The sequence below is a fragment of the Podarcis tiliguerta genome, assembly GCF_965153285.1.
Source record: "Podarcis tiliguerta genome assembly, chromosome: 1".
Taxonomy (NCBI): domain Eukaryota; kingdom Metazoa; phylum Chordata; class Lepidosauria; order Squamata; family Lacertidae; genus Podarcis; species Podarcis tiliguerta.
Window position 1 is genome coordinate 121,093,148 of NC_139534.1, and position 24,770 is coordinate 121,117,917.

The 24,770-nt window shown below is 42.6% G+C and overlaps 1 protein-coding gene across 25 annotated transcripts in view; it reads right to left on the minus strand.

Moving 5' to 3' along the window:
- Positions 1 to 20,441, minus strand: part of PPP1R13B (protein phosphatase 1 regulatory subunit 13B) — a 71,061-nt gene extending 50,620 nt beyond the window's left edge. For 7 of the 25 annotated variants that reach the window (XR_014509676.1, XM_083434130.1, XM_083434119.1 and 4 more), the window contains exon 1: positions 19,997 to 20,441. Coding sequence is in view for 16 of the 25 variants with exons in the window: in XM_083434130.1 (XP_083290256.1) it covers positions 19,997 to 20,005 (9 nt within the window). In the remaining 9 variants the exon portion in view is untranslated. The other 18 variants (XM_083434136.1, XM_083434126.1, XM_083434115.1 and 15 more) reach the window with 14 other exon arrangements.
- Positions 20,442 to 24,770: the final 4,329 nt, after the last annotated feature.

Here is a 24,770-nt window from a genome sequence, read left to right on the forward strand (position 1 = left end):
CCGATGGGGCTTCCCCTTCCGCCTCATTGTAACAACCAATACAACACAACACATGGCTAGCAACATACCTGAGGCCCTGCAACTACTAAAGAACCTCGAACTCGACCTCCCACCGGAATGGCAACTGACAAACCCACCAAGTGACAGCCCCAACCACGAGGAAACAACAGCAAGCAACTGGACAATGGTACAGAAGAAAAAGAAACAACTGAAGCGGCACAACAGTGTAAACCAATACAGAGAAGCATCACGAGCAGAATCGTCCCGCCGGCCATACGACACAAGAAACCAGACCAAGATCAACCAAACCAATTCATCGCAGACGGACAACCCTACAACAACAACAACCCCAGCTGAATGAAGCAACCAAGAAAAAAAAACCACAAACTGAAGGACTGGTGATTCCCCTCCTTTTCCCCCCTCTCCCCCCCCCCAAAAAACCATAGATTTAGTTAACACCATCAACACCCCCCCAGCCCCGCACCCCCACAGAAATCCCCACCCTAACACCAGTCCAGACGACCTCAACCACATTACCCATCACCCACACCTTTAACACCCCCACACTCCATACTAAGGAAAAACAACTCTTCCAACCTTAATAACACAACCCACAATCAGGCTAAAATCTGATACCCAACCAGCACTATGGTGGCACCAGAGCGTACCAGCACCCACATCCCCACCCCAACACACCAACAATGTTGCTCATAACATTGGCAACATTGCTTATGAACCCTATACCTGAAAGCGACGTTACAAAGTCACTTCACACTGTCTCACTGATCACCCCCTATCGCAAACAACAGGGGGGAGGGCCTGTCTTTGAAGACGGCCTTCCACACCAGCTGAGACCTAGGACCAACCGGCTAAATGCCAGATGGCCGAAAATATCCCAAACAAACACCTACATGACTACATATAGGAAACTCTCTACAACTTACCCCCTACTCTTCAACCCAAACCTTACTCTAACCCCATTAGCCACCCACCCACCACACCCTAGGTCAGCGCAACCCCACTGGTACCTTAAACAACACGAAGAGAGAGATACAAGACAACCCAAACGGGTTGGCAGGGAATCGCCCCACACAATAGATAAGCAAGATGGCTAACCTAAAAGCAATTACATTAAACGTGAGGGGGCTGGGAAACCCTATCAAAAGAAAACGCATCACCTCATACATAAACACCATGAAACCACACATCACCTTCCTACACCCAAAGGCAGCAAACTCCTGAGCGACCCCCGCTTCAGTCAACAGTGGGTCGCACGAGGCTCAGGGAAAGCTCGTGGTGTAGCCATAATACTCAGTAGAGACCTGAACTTCACTGCCACAACAGTCCTCAAGGACAAAAAAGGCAGATTCATTTTCGCCAAAGGGACACTAGATGGCAAAATCAAACTGACAATCGGCTCCATATATGCCCCAAACACGAAACAACTAGAATTCTTCCAGAAGACACTAAACAAATTCCTCTCCTTCTCTGAAGGGGAAGCAATCCTAGGAGGGGACCTCAATCTAAATATGAAAGGTATATCCCTGAGAGATATCCACCCTACAACCCCATGGGCAACCTTCCTCCGAAGGAAACCCCCAACAACTAGGAACCCTTACAAGTTACTAAAAATGCTAAAAAATAGGGGTCTCTACGACATTTGGGGTGAGCAAAACCCGGGAGACACCAGCCATACATTCCAATCGGGACGCCATAATACAGTGTCCAGATTGGACAGCATTCTACTCACACAGGGTCTGATCCCCTCAGTGGCATCAACAAACATAGGTAACATTAAAATCACAGATCACGCCCCAGTAGAAGTCATAGTTAAAATAGGAGAAGGAACACAAACCACCCCAACATGGTCCTTCAGTCCCATCCTAACTACAAACAAACAAACTAGAGAGAGTCTCACAAAAACCCTCCAAAACTACTTCAAGGAAAACGATGTAAACAATATAACAACCCCCCTCCTATGGGACGCAATGAAAGCGGTCACCAGAGGAGCTTGCATAAAAGAGAAAACATTCCTTAAAAAACAAACCTCCTCAAAAATTAGCAAAATAGAACAAGACATCACAGCCCTCTCATCACGCTACAAACAAACAGGATCTAAAAAACTCCTCAAAATTATAGAACAAAAAAGGAGAGAACTAGACTCCCTAGAAATTAACAAAACAATGATCAACATTCTATACTCTAAACAACGTTTCTACGAATATGGAGGGAAAAACTCCAGATTACTAGCAAATAGATGTAGGAAAAAAGCACTCAAAACAAGAATACACTGCATCACCAAAAAAGACGGCAACATAACATTCTCCCCCAAAGAAATAACCTCAGAATTTGCAGAATTCTACTCCAACCTATACACCTCCCATAACCCACCAGAGAAGGAAATCAGAAAATTTCTAGCAGGACTGACCATGCCTACCCTAACTGATGAGGAACAGGAATTCATGGACAGCCCTATCACCCCAGAGGAAATAGATGCGGTCCTCAAAAACCTGAAACCACACAAAGCCCCAGGACCAGACGGCTTCACAGCAGAATTCTATAGGAAATTCAAAGAACCCTTGATGCCCTACATGACCCGCCTATTCAATGACATCATAAAAGGGAGCCCCATCCCCAAAACCTGGACCCACTCCAAAATAGTCTCCATCCCAAAACCACTAAAAGACAACCTCAAAGTAGAATCATACCGCCCAATCTCATTAATAAACCAAGACTACAAGATATTCACATCAATCTTGGCCAACCGCCTAAAAATCTTCCTACACAAGTTAATAGCCCCAGACCAGACTGGCTTTGTCCCTGGCCGCAATATAACAGACCCCATCAGGAAACTACTGAACCTGATCGAGCACAGCAAGGCAACCAAACTCCCGTTGACAATTATGTCCCTAGACATCCTCAAAGCCTTTGATTGCTTAGAGTGGAAATACATATTAGCAGTACTAACTAACATGAAATTTGGCCCCAACTTCCTACAAATCCTCAAACAAATATACTCCCAAGCCTCAGCAAAATGCAGAACTAACAATATGGATTCTAATACTATAGCTATCCAAAGAGGCACGAAACAAGGATGCCCGCTGTCTCCCTTCTTATTTATCCTGGCTCTGGAACCCTTAGCAATCCGCATCCGAGCAGCCACAGACATCAAGGGAGTGGAAATAAAAGGCAGAACCTATAAATTAGGGCTCTTTGCAGATGACCTAATGGTCACAACACCAGACCCCATAAGCACAGCAACCTCCCTAATCAGAGAACTCAACACATTTGCAATGGTGTCGGGCCTACAGGTAAATTTTACAAAGTCAGAAGCTATGTGCTTCAACACCCCTCCTCACATCCAAAAGGAACTCACGAAGGTCACCAAAATAAAACTTTGCCACACCAAGTTCAGATACCTAGGGGTACAAATAACCAGAAACCTCAATAAATTGTACCTCCACAACTACAAGCCCCTGTGGCGACAAATTAACAAAGACCTAACGAGATGGAATAACATGAATTTCACTCTCTCAGACAAAATAGCCATGATCAAAATGATCACACTCCCAAAACTAACCTACCTATTCCAGGCCCTCCCAATCTGGATCCCCTCAACCCAACTTCGCAGTTGGCAGAGAAAAATACATTCTTTCATCTTCTCACATAAAAAACCAAGAATAAGCCCCAAATACCTGCACCTCCCCACCTCAGAAGGAGGATGGGGAATCCCCAACATAGAAGCATATTACAATGCCAACCAAATACGCCATATAATCCCCTATATACTAGAAGATGAGACAAAACAATGGGTACACCTAGAGAGGGAAACAATTAAAAATACCTGCACCACAACATACCCACTCCTCCCAAACAAACTAAAGAAAATTCCCACAACACTTAACAGATACACACAGACCATGCTCAAAGCATGGAAAACACAAATAGGCAAACTATCCCCAACCCCATCCCCACTAATCCCCCTGGCGCACCACCCATTATTCCACCATGCAGCACAAAACCTCCAGATAAAAACCTGGCAAACCAAAGGCTTATATCGCCTAATAGACTTTTATAAAAATAACAAACCTTTGTCAACACAAGAAATACAAGACAAACTAGAAGACACCCAAATGCCCTGGTTAACACAACACCAACTACATGCCCTCTTAAACAACCCAACAGTAAAATCAGCAGCAACTAGGCCCCTGACAACCTTCGAAAACCTCCTCCTGACAACAAAGGGAAACGGTAAAGGGACGGTATCCGCAATATACAAAATACTACTCCAAAACCCCGCAAATCCCCTAGATGCAATCAAAAAACAATGGGAGAATGACATAGGCTATGAGATTAACCCCACTCAATGGACCAGAATGTGGTCTAAACCCCCCTTTAAATCCATATCAACGAAAAGAAAAGAACTCACACTGAAACTCACCTACAGGTGGTACCTTACACCAAGGAAACTAGCGCTAATACACCCAGGAACCGCACCAAAATGCTGGAGAGGGTGCATCTCCACAGGCACATACCTCCACATGTGGTGGGAGTGTCCCAAAATCCAACTATTCTGGACAACAGCCATACAAGAAATATGTAAAATAACTAAGCAAGCAATAGACATCACCCCAGAATTGGCCCTACTAAACATTTTCCAAGACAACAATGCCCATTTACACCACAAAGAACTCATAACCCACCTACTCTCAGCAGCCAGAAGCATCATAGCCAGACACTGGAGAGACCTGTCAGGAGTAAGTATGGACCAATGGTACCAAATAGTATGGGAAACAGCCCTACTAGAAAAATTAACTAATAAACTGAAACTGACACGGGGACAAACAGAAGAAGACGCCTTCACCCCGGTATGGCTCCCCTTTATCACATACACAGCCCAACAGGACAATGACAATAATCCACCAACAGCATACAAATCAATATGGCTAACCTGATCCAAAACACCCACCCACCTCACTCACATACGAAAACAAAGATCACCACAGCCAATCACAAGCAAACAATCACACCCTAGGCCAACCCCAACCTCTCTCACCACCAAAGGAACACAAGCGAACAACACAAACAACGCTGACCCCAAACTCTACATACATTAAACACAATAGAAACACCGCCACCCGACCCCACCCCCTTCCATTTCCCCTCTCTCCGCCCCCCTCTTTCCTTTTTCTTTTCCTCTCCCCCTAATGCCTCAACAAATGAAATGGATTTGTAAAAATGTTACATGGAAAAACAACAACGAGGCATTACACTTACTTCTGTAAAACAAGAAAACCCTTAATAAAAATTAAAAAAAAAAAAAAAAGCCCAGCAACTTCAATACTAAAAAAAGCTCAACACCTTTGGCCAGCCCTCACACATGTTCACTTCATCAAATCTGGCCCTCTTTGAAAAAAGTTTGGGCACCCCTGCTCTAAAGTTAGGCTCGGCTTAGTGCCAGCCCTCCTCAACACAGTCACCACTTCCTTTCACTATCCAAACTTACCAGGAAACAACAGGGAAGCTTAATTTTATTTACCTACTTATTTATTACAATTTCTATACCACCTGTCATCCGAGGATTACAAGGCAAATTACAATATAAAAACACAAAAATATCTTACATAGTAACAAATAAAATCAGTAAACCCTCCCCAACCCTAGCCCATCAGTACTGCCACATTAGTTTCCAAGCCACAAGATCTATGGAACATGTGATCCTGCTGATGCTAAGATCCTTGTAAAGTTGCCGGGTGCCACTGCAGAATCTTAGACACAAGATGTAGTTATCGTAGATCCTAGGATGTCATGATCCATGAGAACTGTATCTTTTGCAGTACTTGCACCCAGTATGCTGCCATAAGTGATGAAGGACCCATCCTAAACACAATGGGTCCTTTGTTTGGAATGGGGCTAAATTATTTGAGACCCAAGTCAAATGCAGCCCTAATTAGCTAATCTAAGGATAACGTATTTCCAGTTAAACCCAAGCAAGTCTCCCCACACAATTTGGGGGCACATTTCTCTACTTGGGATATAAAGATTCAGTTATATAAATCTATGAAAAGAGTAAAATGAATCACACACAGCAAATGAGTAACAACTACACAAAACAATGAAATGACCTTAAGGGTGTTTTCACAAGTGATGTAAAGAGTGTATTTCCCCTTGAAATCTAACGCTTGTGATTGTTAATAAAGCATTAAAAAAATGAAGGCAGCCATTTTAACATTGAAAGAGTATTCTAGGTAACGTAGGTTTTTTTATTCCATTTATAGACACAGGAAATACAAAAACTGTTCTAACTGTCACTTATGAAAACAGCCTAAGGCATGACCTTCCAAATCAGTGCTACAAGGTTAAACTACGCAAACCAACCTTTCCAATCTCACAACTATGCAGTCTCTTGTTCACTGCAACATGGTGCACTGCTTTTCCAACTTATAAATACGCCCCCCCAAGCCAAGCTAATACAGATCTCTTGAGTCTTTTCCGTCATTCGTACAGCAGCATGAAACAAATCAGAAGATTGGGAGACAGCTGCCAGGTCACTTATGAATTCTCCAGATAAGCACCAATTTCAGTACAACAAACAAAGATCCCCTGCACCAGGAAATTGCATTTCCCCAAAAAACATTTATTCACAGATATTAATAATGTGACTAATGGCAGCAGTATCTTTTTATGATCAGTAGCAAAAGGCTGAACTACCTGTACCATTCATACACCACTTGCTTATTAAAAAATCTCAAAGTGATTTACAAAAAGATAAAACAATAAAATTGAGAAAAATTCACAACCCTTCTTTAAAACATACACGAATTAAAATACTAAAACAGATTAAAATTACCTCAGCTTTCTAAGCATCTTGGTAGGCTTGTTGTCTATACAAGAATGTTTTTAGCAGGTGTCAAAAAGAGTACAGTGAAGGTGCCTGCTTGATCTCAATAGGCAGGGAGTTCCAAAGTACAGGGGCTGCCACACTCAGCAACTGAGTTCTTACAGATGCAGAACGGGTATTATGTGGCACCTATAGTAGTACCAATTCTGCTGACTGAAGCGGTTGATCATTAGCAAAATGCTTTTGTTTACAGGGTACTATAAATAGGAGAAAGAAACATATACAGATATATGCTCAGGACAGCTGTTTCTCACAAACTTCTGGTGGTTATTATTATTATTATTAATAATAATAATAATAATAGGAATATAACACAAGCTAGGAGAACAAGAAAATAGGGCTGAAAGCAAATTCTAAAATTTGCTTTTGTTTAAAAGAATTCAAACACACATAATGTAAACATGCCAGCAAAACAACTTTCCAAACAAGTGCATGTACGAAGACAGCATCATTGGACGGATGCTACAAAGGAATGCTACAAAAAAAGAACACAATAATATAGCTATAAGTTATGTTAACAAGCTCTCACCTTTTTTTTCATTATTTTGCCTATTTTCCCATTTCTCTGTTTCAGGCCGCTCCTCCCCAGTTGCCAAATGTTCTCTTTTGATGTGTTTAAGACGCTTTGAACAATCATTCTTAGAATGTTCCTCATGTGTAAAGTCACACAGAGAGATTTAAAAATGAACTTAAAAAGTGAAAGCTGGAATCTAAAACAGTTTCTGTGCAAAGGCTACAGTGCTACAATCTACTTAAATGGATATTCTGGTCTGGTGTGCAGCTATATGAATACAAGAGGTAGTGACGTGCCTAGATAAGAAAGCCTAATGAAACAAGGCAGAGCACAGTTGTGACAGCAAGTAGATATGGTGGATTGAATTTCACCTAATTAGGTAACCTTACATGAGGAGCTCTCTTCATCAAGTGTGTAGTTGTACTAACTGCTGCCTCTGTTAAAGCAGTGTCGCATTTTAAAAGACGGGCTAACTTTGAAGTGATTATTACATAAGTAGGGAAACTTAAATTTCCCCTCTTTAGAAATGTAGCATTTAGTGTGTTTACTACCTGCCATATAGAAGACAGTTCCCACTACCAATTATATATACATATATTAAAATCAATAGATATTAACAGCAGTAATTATTTTCAGCAGCAATCATTAGGAGGAGGTGGTGGAGTCTCCTTCTTTGGAGGTCTTTAAGCAGAGGCTTGACAACCATATGTCAGGAGTGCTCTGATGGTGTTTCCTGCTTGGCAGGGGGTTGGACTCGATGGCCCTTGTGGTCTCTTCCAACTCTATGATTCTATGATTCTATGATTATTGTGCAGCATGTGCAAATGTATCTCCATGATCAAACATGCTAACCTTTTGCAGTGACAAAGGAATAGCAACAGTGGTAAGCATTTATACAAGGGTCAGAAAATCTGTGACTTGGTGCACAAATTAGCTCTCTTTCTTACTTCCAATTTCAAACAATGCCTCCCCTCCATCATCTGCACCCATTAAATGGTATCAGTTTGCTTTTAGCATGACATCAACCTCATATAAATGACCTGAATCAAAGTTTTTATGGAACATGGACAGAAGCTCCTAAATTAAGATCCATCACTACAGGACTGTTATATACTGAAGAAAAAGCACCTCAGATTGCAGAATTCATGTCAGCAACTGGTAATCTTCTTGAGCTAATCACCCAGAAGAAGAAGCTGCCACATCAAGTTAAATACTATCTACCATTTATTTAGACAATCCAGCTTGACCATAGAAAGTTGCCTAAAGAGCACAATAAGTATACTTCCTTATCTAGTCATATCCATAATCTGTAGAATTTTAAAAGTTGCTGGCACAGGTTGTCGACCCTCTCCTTTGTTGATTCTAAAAGTACATTCCAAGCACTTTATACTACCCAACAAGTAGTTACAAATATGCATTAAAGAAGAGAGGAGGACAGAACTGGGAAACCTAGATTTAAATGTAGCATAACCAAAGACTCACTTGGCAAAGACAATCTAATAATATCTTGCCCCAAGAGGTCTATTTGCAAAACCTTGTTAAAAATCTACTTCATAGGATTAGGGAAATTAGTCTGTTGATACTAATAATAATAATAATAATAATAATAATAATAGGATGTAATGGTCCTTCTGACCAACGTAGCTACTTAGGAACAATTTGTTTTACAGCTGCAATCTTCATGTATGCTGTGTATAGGCAAAGTAATTACTTTTAGAATGATCAGCAAATTACTTCAGCACATATGCCAAAAAAACACAAAAATATTAAACTATTAGGAAACTGGAATTCTTGAAAGTGATCAGCTGAAAGGGAAAATTGTTGCTTACAACTACATAAAGCACATAATTCCTTTTGATATTTAATTGGCTAGATTTTCAAGATGTTAGGGGGTTTTTTAACACAAAATATAAAAGTAATTACAGTTACTTTTTTGATTACTTTTGCTCAAGAGATTTAGACTGTGCCCACATTTCACATTAAACCATAAATGAATAGCAACAAACTGGTGCATGTTGCCCAAGTCCTCACTTTGCAACAAACCACAAGGCCTTCCTTGTTGTATTGTGCACTCATGGTTTGTTTCCCCCTAAACAAACCACAACCATGAAGGATAAGAATATATATTGACTACCATTTGTGGTTAGGAGAGAAACAACCCACAAGTCCAGGTTCAGACAACACAACAAACTAAGGCTTATAGTTTGTTTCTCTTGGTGTAGCATGGTCAGGAATGTGGGTAGGAGGAAAGCAGAGACTCTTGAGCATGCTGTGTGTTCACGTTAAGCCAAAGTTAGCTATCAGTTTAGAAAAATGTGGACCAAGTAAAATCAAGTTCATTCCTTGATGCAAACATTAGTTACGAAGCCTGATAGCCACATTTGCCCAGCCGAGTATACTATTATTCATTTAGTACCATAAATGAAATAGGTGAAACAGCTCACCCCAAGGGCTATTTAGGAAAAAAATCCATTTCTCCTTCTTAAGTAGCTTCAAGCAGGCTTTGAAAAATGTAACGATTTAGAAGCACTTTAATGTAGGGGTTTTTGTGGTGGGATAGGTTTTTGTGGTGGGATAGGCTTGCAATGTCTATAGATCTCACTCAAAAACCAGATCTACACTGAGGGTGGTGCAATAAAAACAGTAAAGGTAAAGGTCAAGGGACCCCTGGCCATTAGGTCCAGTTGTGACCGACTCTGGGGTTGCAACGCTCATCTCGCTCTATAGGCCAAGGAGCCGGTGTTTGTCCGCAGACAGCTTCCGGGTCATGTGGCCAGCATGACTAAGCCGCTTCTGGCGAACCAGAGCAGCACACGGAAATGCCGTTTACCTTCCCGCCGGAGCGGTACCTATTTATCTACTTGCACTTTGACGTGCTTTCAAACTGCTAGGTGGGCAGGAGCTGGGACCGAGCAACAGGAGCTCACCCCATCACGGGGATTCGAACCGCTGACCTTCTGATCGGCAAGTCCTAGGCTCTGTGGTTTAACCCACAGCGCCACCCTTATAAAAACAGTACAAGACTGTAAATAAGTAAAAACAGTACAAGACTGTAAATAATTAGTACAGCACATCTTTCATTTTACTTCATGTCAAGTTCTACTTATTTTATGCAAGCAATAAAGTTTTATTTTCCTACTCTCTCCTCACTTTGGAACATGAAATGCAAAGGCATTTAGTTAGGATGTAATCCTGTACACATTTTATATGGGAGTAAGTCCCAATGAATTCAATAGGACTTCTAGAAAAACATGTATAGGACTACACTGTTAATGTACAGCTAAGATTAAGTTTTGGAAATAAGAACATATAAAATTTAGAAAGCAGTTTTAGAAAGATACACTAATTGATCTGTTGATGGCTGAAAGATACAAAACCACAAAATGCTTCCTCTCACTTCCGAAAGTAGAACCACATGATATATACCAAAGGTAGCTGGCTTTATGCTAGCCCAAACTTTTCCCCAAACATAGTCAAGACAATGGCTTTCTGTTCAAAATGATAGCAAACAAGATGTGATTCAAATACCCAAGTCAGCCACCAAGTATTTTTTTTATTTTCTTTGCTTAGAGCATACTGGCCCTAATCCAACTCTGGTCATACAATGCAGCAAACAAAAACAAACAAAAACAAACCAGCACAAGAATGCAATTTTAATTTAAATGCACATCAGACTCTGCAATTGAATCAAACCAAAGAAGTATGGATAGACTGCATATCCTCACTTGAATGTGTATCTAAGACTACAACTATACTTACCTAAAAGTAAGTTACACTGAAATCAGTGGTGCTTACTTCAGACTAGATAGAAAAGATTACACAGTTAATAAGTGCAGGATTTGCACCTATGGTTTCCAATCCAGTAAATTATACATGCACAAATACTTTGTATTCACACAGTTCTCTTTAACAAAGATGTACATGCACTCACCACAGAGATTTCATCCCCTACTATAGTCTTTTTCTGCATCAAGGAATCTAAAATTGTACTTACAAAATAGCCATAAAATAAAAAGGCAAAGCAGATATATAAAGGAGCAAATGAAGCTGCAAATCTTCTAAGTCATTCAGAGAAACATGTTGAGATGGATTTCATGGTTTATTTAAGCAATGGCTCAAGACACTTACACTAGTGCCTTCAGCACAGCATGGCAGCAAATCATACCAAATGAAAAATGTTATTGGGTTTGAGTCCAAGCGCTAGTTATCACACTCATGGTTGAAACAGTCTATGGAATTAGAACTGAGGTCTGGTAACCATGGAGAAGGATATTTTAAACCTAATACTTTCATATTTTGGTGCTACACCTCAAACTACGTTTAAGTAATTCACATACAGTAAATCTGCAGCATATAAATTCTGAATCTCCTTTTATTATTATTCTTAGATAATTAACCATAGGACACAATCACTAAAGGCTTCTTTACACAAACAGGAATACTTGAAGTTATTTCAGTGATTGTTAACTCAAGATTGTTACTGTGAATCAGCAAGTGTTGCATGCCAGAATAGGAGATTTAAACCATATATGCTTCCTTAATTTCATCCACCTTTACATACCTGAGGTCGTGTTGCATACCTCGTCAGTTATGCAAACTAAGAAAAGACAAAAAACTTCTATATATCACTACTTCAATGTCAACTCACTTAAGTCCTTGTGTAATCCCTTGATACTATAAGCAAATTATAGAGTGAAGCAAGATAAGGGTTTGCTATCTCAGGATAAATACATGTGAATGAGTCTCAAGTGCTCTGCTCAAGTAAAAGGGAAATTATGGTCAAAAAGGGGTCATGGGATCAAACAGGAGCTTGTGATTTTGCATGCTGATGTCCATTATTATTGGCCACTGAAGCCTGCACAGTGGAAAGCTATGGGGCAGTACTATTCCCTTCAGGCTCCAGTATCGCTCCACCCCTTAGATAGTCCATTGATTTGACTTATGACCACCTACGGTAGCTATAAATGCTTCCAGGTTATGATAGGATTTATCTGGACAACAATTTAGGCTTTCTTATCTGGCTTGTTACTCTTTCTTGCATTTGGCTCCAGCCTGCTTGCATCATGCTTCCTTTCCAACTGATATCTTGTCTAACTACCTAGTTTGTACAACCCCTTTATATGCAATGCCCTGAAGCTCAGATCAAAGGCTCTTTGCCTAACAATGCCAACTCCAGAGCCTGGACATAATCAAGTTTAGTTCTATATTGGCTCTCTACACCAGGCTTCCTCAAACTCAGCCCTTCAGATGTTTTTTGGCCTACAACTCCCATGATCCCTAGCTAGCAGAACCAGTGGTCAGGAATGATGGAAATTGTAGTCTCAAAACATCTGGAGGGCCGAGTTTGAGAAAGCCTGCTATACACCCATGATAGAAGGGATCCCTAATTAATGTTATGAACAGGTGCCTTAATTAAGCCAAAGATTCATGCATTTGTAATTACACCCATCATTAGCCATTTCCAGTTTGTGCACCTACTTTTGCCTTCTGACAGCTAATTAGTCACTTCCACTCTTACTCCAAAAATGTATTTCATAATTTTATTGTTTAAGTTTCTTTTTGACCCATATGTGGTGAAAAGCTGGGTATAATTTTTAATAAATAATCTAGCTCCCCTTATGCTCTTATGAGATGGGGACACAATGGTGCTGCATCTTATTTTATTGGTGCATTCATGTTTATTTCAGAACCTTGAAGTAAATTGTAGAACTGAATAGGTAACTCCCATTACTTTATTCTGAAATGCCTAACAGCTAAGAAACTTTGGCTTAGTCTTGAAACAGCTCATGCAATATTTCTTTATAGGCAACTAAGGTATGTCTGGTTGCACAAGCAAAACACTTTACCTTTATTTCTTATAGACAGACAGTTATGCTGCAATGGTTGAAGATATCACAAAAAGATTCCTAAGACAGTGTAACTCCATGTATGATTCGTGGAAGGCATTGCTGCTAACCCATTTTTTTTCCCCAGAAGACTGAAAATGTATTAAAATGCCACTGCATATGTGAAAAAATTTGCCTCATATGCACATGCAGGTGTCTATTTTCTCCCCCTCCTCTTGGACCTGCCAATTTCCCCCTGGTAGTGTCCCCACTACTATACTCATGTGACAAACACAGGGTTAGACAAGCACATGGGTTAGAAAATGAAATGTAGTGTTTCCCTTGAAATGTTTAGTTCCACTCTAGTTTGCATTAGTTATCATTAATATCTGTGCTGTGGTTAAAGCTGGTAAGGGACAGGTATTTGGGAAGGAGGCCTGCTTCCAATCTACTAACAAGGCTTAAGATGTTGGTAGTATTACATCTTCACTGGCCCCATCTCACTCTCTGCCTCATGAATACAGGTCTCTGTCCTGCTTCATGTATTAAGTCTCTTCCAATACTTTCATATTTTTATTATGTAATAAATTAATATCCTAGCTTTTAGAAAACTTCTCAAAGGCAGCAAAAAATAGTATAATACAGTATAAAACAAACTTAATAGTAATACATAAAATATTCTAAACCCACAGAAAAATCAGTACCTTTCTTTAAAAAAAAAAATTCAAAAAGGAAGTTGCCGCCTACAACTACAAATGGCAAAAAAGGGTTAAATTATTTGAAAGCCCCAAAATAGAAGCATTACATGCTGTCTTGTATCTCGAGAGTCTAATCCAATTATGCCTACAACACTCCTCCTTGGATCCTCTTTAAGATAGTTATAACTTGCAGACTTGAGGAGCAACTATACCACTCCCAACTTACACATACACACACACTGTTTAATATTGTGTCTCATAAAGAGCTCTGCAGAACTTGAAAGCTGGCTCATTATTTTTTTACATTTTAGTCGGTCCTAATAAAAGTGTCACCCTGCTGTAGATTTAGGCTTACTAGGTATTTGCATAATTACAACCCCAGAATCTTAGATACCTGAATCCATGTTTTGGTAGGGCAAAATACATAGTATACTGCCTAACAGGCAATACTGCCCCAAAGCATAAATCAATTACCATCCACAGAATATGGCTGATAAAAAATGTCAGGCCTCTTGAAGGAATACTCATTCACACCTTCCCTTAGCAATTACTTTTATTGTCCTGACACTCTTACAGTCAAAGGGGTCATATTGAAAAAGGAATAGCTCAGCAATATTATTTATCTTACTGCAACAAATTTGTTTAGACTTATATTATGCCACTGTTTCTAACATTTTTGTACCTTGTAATTCTTTGTGTCTTTTATTTTTACCAGTCTCGTAATTCTCCCCCCACCACCAACCCTCTCAGTTCAAAAGGAAGTCATAGAATCATAGAGTTGGAAGAGACCACAAGGGCCATCGAGTCCAACCCCCTGCCAAGCAGGAGGTTGCACTGCCTTTTATTACGGGTGTGTATTCAATTTGAAACCCATTATATTAATGCCTCCCAAATCTTCTCTAGCTTGTGAACATTCTTGTTAAAATTTGGACCTCAAAACTAAAGACTATTTTCAAGGACATCCCCTAGAACCAAGTAGGTTAGAATAATAGAATTTTAGGGTTTCCCAAGAGTTGGATAGAATAGCAATGCAAACTTATGTAATCCAAAATAGTATTGCTTCTGCTTTCTACTCAACATATGGAAAAATGGCTGAGACTGTCAATAGCAATTTTATTTTAACAACAAAAATCGATTTCCAAAAGTTTCTCACGAACACCACCATATTATATTGGAAAGGCCAAAAGAATTACATTTAGTGCTTTGAAATTCAACAGGTACTGTTATAGCAAGATCATAAAAAGAGCCCTGCTAGTTCATCTAGCCCAGCATCCTGTTCCCACAGAAGCCAGCCAGAAGCCTTTGGGAAGTTATTCACAAGCAGGACATGAATGCAACAGTGCTTGCCCACTTATGCTCCCTAGCAACTGGTAGTAAACAAACTTACTGCAGTGGTCACATGATCAAGTCCTTGATATGTTTTGCCTACAGTTGCAAAATTCTATTTTGATTTAAGATACTGTAATATCAAATTCAATACAGTATATTGGACAACATGGCACCACCTCAATGGTTCCATATTGTTTAGGATCTTATCTTATATTATTATGATAATAATTTATTATTTATACGCCGCCCATCCGGCTGAGTTTCCCCAGCCACTCTGGGTGGCTCCCAATAGAGTATTAAAAACAATACAGCATTAAACATTAAAAACTTCCCTAAACAGGGCTGCCTTCAGATGTCTTTTAAAGATAGAATAGCTGCTTATTTCCTTCACATCTGAAGGGAGGGCGTTCCACAGGGCGGGTGCCACTACCGAGAAGGCCCTCTGTCTGGTTCCCTGTAACCTCACTTCTCGCAATGAGGGAACCACCAGAAGGCCCTCGGCGCTGGATCTCAGTGTCCTTCAGGTATACAGGATCTTGCCCTAAAATAAGCTGATGCTACCTTAGAGGGTCTTTCCCACACATAAGAGGAGAAGCAATGAGACAGAGGAGTGAGGAGTGATGGATTGTGAAGGGGAAATGAACAAAAATAGAGATAATAAAAGGGAATGGGGAAGGAAGGCACTGTGGATTTGTGTATTCTATACAGAGTTCCAACAGCTCTCCTTTGTCACAATCTAGCATGACAAAAATGTAATGCTGGGGCATGATGACAACAGAGAAGTGTTTTTAAAAATACATGTATATGCATACATTAAAAAACAATTATTTACTCTATTAGGATGCCTGTTAACATAACCAGTGGGTGCATGTGCAATGTGGAGTCCTTTGGAGAATAGTGCCAAAGGTGCTGGTTTCCCCAACACCAGTTCTTTTTTTTTCTGTAATAGGAACAAACCCTTTATTTTCTCCATTTAAGCAAATGGAAAGCATTCACAGTCCTACTAGATGTAAACTAATATTGCCCCTCTCCTGACAACTCCAGTGTTTGTGCCCAGAGGCAGGTCTTCCCCACTCAGCAGACTCTTCAGTTCCTCCCACAAGCTTACTGATCACAATCCCACCCTGCATCAGCATAACTCCACCTTCTAGCTTCCATTCTTGGCAGGCTGCTAGAGTAGCAATTGACAATTATATTTCATCTACCATATATGCAAAAAAAAATATTTAAAAAAATCAATAAAGCACAACCACAAGGACCTCACCAATATAGTTCTGATCAATTTTACCAATATCACTTCAAAACAGTATTCTACAAAATTACATTTATCTCTTTGGGTTTATCCATATATTGTTTTTAGTGCTCCAATGCTTTCCAAACATGGCCACAGTCACAGCATAGGTGAGAAAGGACTGGGACAGAATTGGACTTTCGATTTAACTGAGCTCCCTGCTTCTGAAAATCTCATACCCATCACAGCTCCTGTTCAGGTTTTCATTTCATTAAACATTTTTATTACATTTATATACCACCTTTATCTTCCCAGTGAGCTTTAGCTTCCAAGGTGGTGTACATGGGTCTCCTCTCCATTTCATCCACACAACAACCCTATGAGATAGGTTAGGCTAAGAGATGGTGCTGGTCCAAGGTCACCCAGTGAGCTTCATGGCTGAGTGGGAATTTGAACCCTGGTCTCCTACATCATAGTCCATCACTCAAACCATTACACCACATTGGCTCTCAAACATCACAGTTCTGCTCCTGCCAGGCTCTTCCAGTTTCCTGTCCCACTCAATGTGAATCCTCCAGTCTTAAAGTCTGTAAGGGCAAGGAACTGGGAAAATGCTGCAATTGAGGGTGGTGGGAGAGACTAAGCTAGAGAAAGCTACAGCTGGCCAGACTGCTGGTAGTAAACCAGCTTTGAAAGGAAAAGCTGCTCCACCACACTGAAATGAGTCTGTGGGTCTGTGATGCAATAGTAGGAGAGGGGAGATACTCTGTAGAGTTCAACCCTTTAATCCTCCCACCCCACCCAGTAATGCAGCATGCAAATGTCTATGTGGTACAACACAACTTTGAGGGGGCTCCTAAGTGCATATGTGTATTACCCCTAACAACTGCAATACCCGATGATACTGGCCTTTTTATTACAGAACATAAATGTACGCACTTAATAAAGCTTTGCCACCGTGGCTTGAGTAGGATTAAATTATTTTAAGTGGTTTGTGGATAGCTGCCATAGGCTCAAAGCTGCTGTGGTCAATTCAAAGTAACTCTGCTTGTACTGAGCTCCTCATTCACAATGCGAGGTATCAGACAATTGGACATACTTCTGTATATGTGCAATTTATGCTGAAGCCAAGAACAGGAGCATCCTGGTGCTGAAGGTCAGGACTCAGAGTCACTATAAGTATTTTACTCTTTCTATGCATAATCTTCTGCATTATGACAGATACAAAATCAAGAAAATCCCTTTACTACTTCATGCCATGGAAGGAAAACAAATCCTGTTTCATTTATTTATTTATTTTATTTACTTAATATTCCACTCATCCTCCCAAAGGACCCCAGGGTGGTATCTAGTACTGTACTTAGATTGAACAAAATGTAACTGGAAATGCAATAATTGTATGAAGTATCAGATTTACAGAGGGATCATTGTTACTAAAATGTTTCTGAAAGGTACATGAAGTAACATTCAAAAGTCATTGCTGTTACTGCAGTCTCATATGACAAAAAAGAATATTTAATATAAGAATAAAATGAATACAAAATATAGGCACTAATGAATCACTAGATTAAAACAAAACGCAAAATAATAACTGAAACACTGTTTTAAGAGTTATGCATTAAAATACATACAATCCAGAAACAGAAAATGCAAGCCATGTTTCAGGTTGCATGCTATGCCTGTAAAACTGACTGTGCCTGTTTTACAGCTCCCTCCTAACAACATATACAATCATCTTAAATTCATAAGCTACAGCCTTGACAAAGGCTATTACATGAACATACTAGAAGAACTACACACACTATCATGGTTTACATCTCATGGGATGAAATCCCCAGAACACCGATACTGGAATATGGCGAGTAAGTCATGGGAGATACTCTTCCAAAGGAACTGCTTAATGGACTGCAGCTAAAGTCTGTAAGATTACATGCATGTATATGTGTTCCATTTCAGAGGCCTAGATCATAAGCAAATTCTGTAAATCCATTCATTCCAGTGACTCTATTTTTGCCAATTTCAACAGACAATTTTTTTAAAATTTCCAACAAAGGGGAGAGAATGTGTATTTGTCTTACAATGTATGACAAAAGGGGCATTTTAAGCCACACATTACCACTGCAACAGACAAACCCCCTTTATACTACTTCCTGTGTTCTTCTCAGCATGAAGAAATAATAATAATAAATCCTAATTCACTTCTTACTCTTTCTTATTTTCTCATATCCAAGCATTATCTCACTTTCATATGGTTAAGGGTGGGAATCCCTGCAGTATTTAGTTTTAGCAGGATGAATTATTTTGGAATTTCCGATTTAGAAGATTTCCTCCAAGTTTCCTTTTCTTTAAACGCTGGGGAGCAATTGAGGCAAAATAATCTTCCAAATCGAACAAATGAATAATTCACTAATCAACATTAAGAACTAGCTATAAATAAACCACATATTAATATGAAGCATTTCCCCAAAGAATCGAAATAAATTTACAACAAAGCGGGCCATCAGAGAAACAACCATTTTAAAATAAAATATCCTGCCAATGCAATAAAAGTCAAAGCAATAAAGCAATATATTCACTGATGCCGAGATGAGCAGTGGAAAACGCAAGCAGCAACTATAGATGCATATCCCGGGCGGGGGGGGGGGGCAGATCGCACATTTTAAATAAAGAAATAGCAGTGATGCAAAGAAGGGTTAACAGGGAACTCCGCAGCCCGGCCATATGCATCTTTCCTTGGAAATCATCAAACCCGACTGTATTCGGTGGGGCTTTACTCAAAAGTAAGCGGGCACGAAAACGAAGGCGCAGGTATTCCGAGTCCCAGTGGATCTTACACACAAGTGCGCATCGGATTGCAGCCTGTTCGTGCTCTTTTTATTCCCTTCTATCCTCCATCTACCTCCAGGTGCTTCTGCGGTGCCCATTCAGAGGCAGGAGGCTGACACAAAACAATGCCCGACCCATAAGGCCAGGAAGCAAACACACCTCGCAGTTCTTTCCCTGGATTACGCTCCCCCTTCCTCCTCTACCAACAACAATGACAGCGTCAATCAACCCACAAAAGGGCGACCAAAAAAACACAAATCAACCTTGCTGTCGTTATTTTAAACAGCGCCGGCCCCCACAACCCAGTGCTAGCCATAATCATCACGGATTAGGCTTTTTCGTTTCCCCCTTTACAGCTTAAATCCTCGTCCCAGCCTGGCTCCGATCGCGAAAAGAGGGGTTGACAGGATCCCTCCCCGGCGTGCGTTTTGTACCGTTTCCTGGGGTAGGCGAGGGAGGAAGGGAGCCGTTCCTGAGATCTCCCCGCTCGGGATCGAAGGAAAGGCGAGGAGGCGGGAGCACATGAGGTGGTTTTTTCCCCTTTTACTCGAGAGCCGCCTGCCTTTGGCCGCCCTTTCCGCCGGGACAGACAGACGGACGGGAGGATTATCCCGCCCGAGAGAGGGAGAGAAGCCCGCCCGCCTCCCTCACAGCCCCGCCGCCGCCGCTCACCGGCATCATCTCCGGAGCCGCCGCTGAGGCCCGAGCCGAGACTCCGCTCTGAGGGAAAGGGGCGAAGCGGGCGCGCGGCGGTGGGGAGGCGCGGACGAGGCCTGCTGCCGGCTGCGCTGCCCACCCGGCCTGGACGGAGGGCCAGCCTTCTTCGGGGGGCTCCTTTTCTCCTCAGTCGTCGCAGCGGCGGCGGCGGCGTCCCTTCCCGTCGCCGTCGGAATCCAAGCCGCGGCCTCCTCCGCGTCTGCCGCCGCCGCTGCTGCCGCCGCCTCTTTTTCTCCTCAGGTTTTTTCCCCCTCCCCCTCCCTCAGTCTCCACACTCACACACACAGAATTCCGGCCCTGCTCCACCCCGGGAAGGGTTAATGGCGGCGGATCCCCATTGGCCCAGGCGGGAGCGAAAAGGGGGCGGGGCTGGCCGTGGTGCGGCGCGGCGCAGGACGGCGGGCGGGGGAGAGGAGGGAGGAGGGAGGAGGGAAGGAATGCGAGCGGGGCGGGCGCGCGCCTGCCTGCCTGGATTTGGTGCTCCACGTGACGCGCGGGGGAGCAAATGCAAGCGATCGGGGTTTCCTCTCCCCCCTCCAATTTGTTCCTCACCGTCGCTTTCCAGCCCCACCCCGCCGGGCGCACTCACCTGTTAGGGCCTCTTGCTGGCAGCTGGGCAGTAAGAAGAAGCAGCCCTGCTTTGTGAACAGTGTTTTCCAGATTGAAATTATTATGGGGATTAGCTAATTATTCTACGTGATTAGTGTTGTGTTTGTGACACTCTAGGGCGTTCGGTCTTGTTATTGTTGTTGATTGCATAGGATTCAACTCCTAGGGGCCCACATCTAATAACAGAGCTCTCCCCCAAGTCAATGGGCATTGCCATTCAAATTCTCTGTGCGTGTCACGCATAGCTGTCAACGTCTCCCTTTGTTTAAGGGAAATTCCCTTATTCCGAATAGGATTCCTCGCAAGAAAAGGGAAAAGTTGACAGCTATGGTGTCACGTCATGTGGTCGATTTTGCACCCTTGGTAATCTGCTTTGGCATTCCGGCGTATAATAAATTGAATCAATCCAATATGGGGCCCATTTCACCCAGCACACCACAGGGGCCCAAACAGCCACCTGGGGAAAAGGCAGGATTCAAGCACAAAGGCTGATCTTCCCACCCCCTCCCGTGTTTTGCGGCAACTGGTATTCAGAAGCATTGCTGTGGAGGGCAGAGCATAGCCATTGATAGCCTTCTCCATGTTGAATTTTTTGGGGGTTGGTGCATTTGTTTTCTCTGGTGGAATGTGTGGTTTTGTTAAGTGGCTTTGCGTGGGCAGAGATACATCTTTCTACTCCCCTCTCCCCCAGTTTGTGGATGTTGCAATAAAACTTCTAGCACGTTCGCAAACCTAAGCAGGGTCCAGCAGTTTCGCTTGCTTCACATCCTCCCTGAATGTTTTTGCCTGCCTACAATGTGTCCTTGAACTCTGCTCATGCCTCTTGCTTGCCTGCAAGGATAAAAGGGCGTGTTGTGTAGAATTTAGTCCACTGCACAAAGGTAGTGTTTACATATATTGCTGCAGCCACCTTTGCCTCTGGCCATGCCTTCCCGCCCCCTGAATGTTACCCAGAAGGGGGAAAGTTTTCCCACCCCTACCACTCACCTCAATGCCTCCTGTTTTAGATAAATCATAGCCCCTTGCAACTCAAAAAAGGCCAGTCACCTCTGCCCTTCTGTTCTGCCCAGTGGCGTAGCGTGGGTTGTCAGCACCCGGGGCAAGGCAAGTAATTTGCGCCCCCTAACCCGGGGCAAGGCAAGTAATTTGTGCCCCCCCCCGCTGCACTGTCCCTCCCCCAGATAGTCCCTCGCTCTCTCTCCGCACCGCACCGCACGCCTGGCACCCTCCCCTCCACAGTGGGCGGTGACCCGGTGGCTCGGATCGGATTCGCACAGCCAGCACTGCAGTGAGAGAGAGTGAGCGAGCCAGGTAGGGGCAGAGAGCTGTGAGTGCGAGCGCCCCCCCCCCCGATGTTGCGCCCGGTGCGGCCGGCCCCCCCTGCACCCCCCACGCTACGCCACTGGTTCTGCCTTCACCTGTTCTGCCTTTTGAATTGGGCCAGATCTGTCCATGTAAGGTAGTCAAAGCCTGAAATCCAGTAGGGAAAATTTATCCACATACATTTATGATTTGGCTCTTGTTTTGACTTCATTTAGGATTCTTGTATGGAAGTAAACCCCATTGAGATCTGCAGGGCTTTATTTTGAATAAACATAATTAGAATCAGATACATACTTCCTCTGCAGTTCTTCCTTATTTCTCCCAACCCCGATATATCAAAGGCTTGTCTGTGTTTCCGCTGTGGTTTCCTCCTTCCGTTGCATAGCATAATTTGCTTATTTTCATAGACCTTGATTTTGGCAGTGGTTGATAGAAAGCCTAAACTTTAGAAGTGGATTATGTGGTGGTGCAGGAAACCGCATATGAGCAGCTGAGTGATAGAGCCCAAGCTGGCTGGGAGTTTGGCAGCATAAGAAACCTTTGAGGAGCCTTCATAATGCTCAAGGACATTGTTTAAGACATTGTTTAGGGAGGGGGGTTTCTTGTGTCCCACATTGCAGGTTACACCGTATTCTTTAGGAGAAAGAAATCTGTTTCTGGTTGTGTATAGAATGAACTAGAACACATGCCCCAAAGTAGAAGACGTCCAGGGGCCAAATCTAAGCCTGAAAATGCCTCATATTTGCTGCAGAAAAAATCATTATCTGAGGACCCTCTCAGACAATATTATTGTTGTATTGTCAGCTTTCTTCCAAGCTGCAACAAACAAAGGCTCTTTAACCCGTCTGCTGTGGTGTGAGCAGCGAAAGAGGAGTCGATAGAGCCCTTTGGCCCTTCTTATGGTATGGCATGGGTTATTTGCATACCACTTTTTGGCCCCAATACCACTTTGGGTCACTAAAGCTGCTCACTCATAAGCCAAGATACAGGAAAACTGAACTGTCAGGCCCACCTGCATTGGGCCCTCCCTCCGGTGGTCTTCTCCCACTGTGTGACATCACACACACACGCACACACACACTGGGCTCCCCCAAAGTTAGGGGGAACCCGACGGGTGTGCTCACAGGTGTGGCCCAAAGGAAAGCAGAGAAATACTTTTCGTAACAGCTGGGTTGCAGGAGTTACTGGAAGGAAGTGTACAAGGCACCATCCAACTGTCTTAGGGACTCCACTCCGGATTTGTGTAGGGTTTACTCCTGAGCCTTTTCTTCTCCCCATGATATCCTGCAAGGCAGAGGAGGTTTAGGATCAGAGTTTTCCTTCTCCTAGATGGGCTACCTTCCCAGGTTGACAAGCCTCATCTGCCCCTCGCTTCCATCTACAGCACATGCAGAAAGCACCTTTTTGACCCCACTATTGGTCTCATCCACTTAATCCACCGAAGCCTATCTTCACATGCAGGGAAGTCCGTCCCTCACTGAGGGGTTGAGACCCAATGGCTACCCTCATCTGGTTTAGCTGGCAAGTCGAAGCCATTTCCCAGGGTGTGGCATGCTGACAGCTCCTCATTATTACTATTTATAATCGCTAGGCAGTGCTCAAAATATTTTAGAGGGTGGGGAAATATATTCCTTGTGCTGGCTGTCTCCTGCTGCTTTACCTAGTGAAATAGAGTGTGGTTAAAATATATATTTTTAAAACACACACACATTTTCCTTGCGCTTTCTCTCTTCTGCTGCTTTTCCTGGCGAGCTAGAGAATGGTGGTTTAAAAATAGGGTTGCTGGAGCAAAGAAATTCTTCCTTTTCCTCCTCACCCCGCCTTATTCCCTATGGGCAGCAGACAAAAGCCATTTTTGCAAAGGGCTCTCCCAGCGCTGTCAGGCTCTTGCGCTGACTCGAGGCATGCATGGAATGCTGAGAGCGGAGACCACGCCCCTTTCCCCGGGTTTCCTGTCGCCGCGTTTCCCCGCACTACGAAAAGCAGCAGGGAGGGCCCCCGGCCAGCCCTTCCGCCCGGCGCTCCCTGAAGGCGAGGTTATGGGGAGGTGGCGAGAATGCCGTGCAGGCTGCCCGGAGGACGATATAAAAAAAGCAAAGCAAAAGCTTTTATAGGGATCAAGTACGCGGCGTTAACCTAAGGTCGGTCTTTAACACGGGGGAGGGTGGGAAGTGGTTGTCGGTATCCTTTTTTTACGGGGGGGGGGGGGCTTTTGATTCACAAACACTGAATTGCAAAAAATAAAAAAATTAAAGATTTGAAAATAAAACAAGGGAAGTTTTTAATGTCTGATGTTTTATGGTATTTTTAATATTTTGTTGGAAGCCGCCCACAGTGGCTGGGGAAACGGTGGGGTATAAATTATTATTATTATTATTATTATTATTATTATTATTATTATTATTATTATTATTTTCGTATTTTAAATAATAATAACCAATCTGAAATGTTTTTCTGTGACAATAAGCAGACATCCTGCGGGGTAACTTTAAATGGATTGATAGCTCAGTCGGTAAGAGCATGGTGCTGATAACACCAAGGTTGCCGGTTCAATCCCCGTATGGGACAGCTGCATATTTCAGGGGGTTGGACTAGATGATCCTCAGGGTCCCTTCCAACTCTACAATTCTGTGGTTCTGTGACACACTTAGGCTGCGTACAAACCATACATTTAAAGCAAGTGGCTTCTCTCAGAGAATCCCAGGAACTGTAGTTTTCACCCCTCAACATAGGAGCCAACTCCTAGGGACCCCATAACATATCTGAGGAGACCGGTCCCTGCAAAGTTGATGGGCAT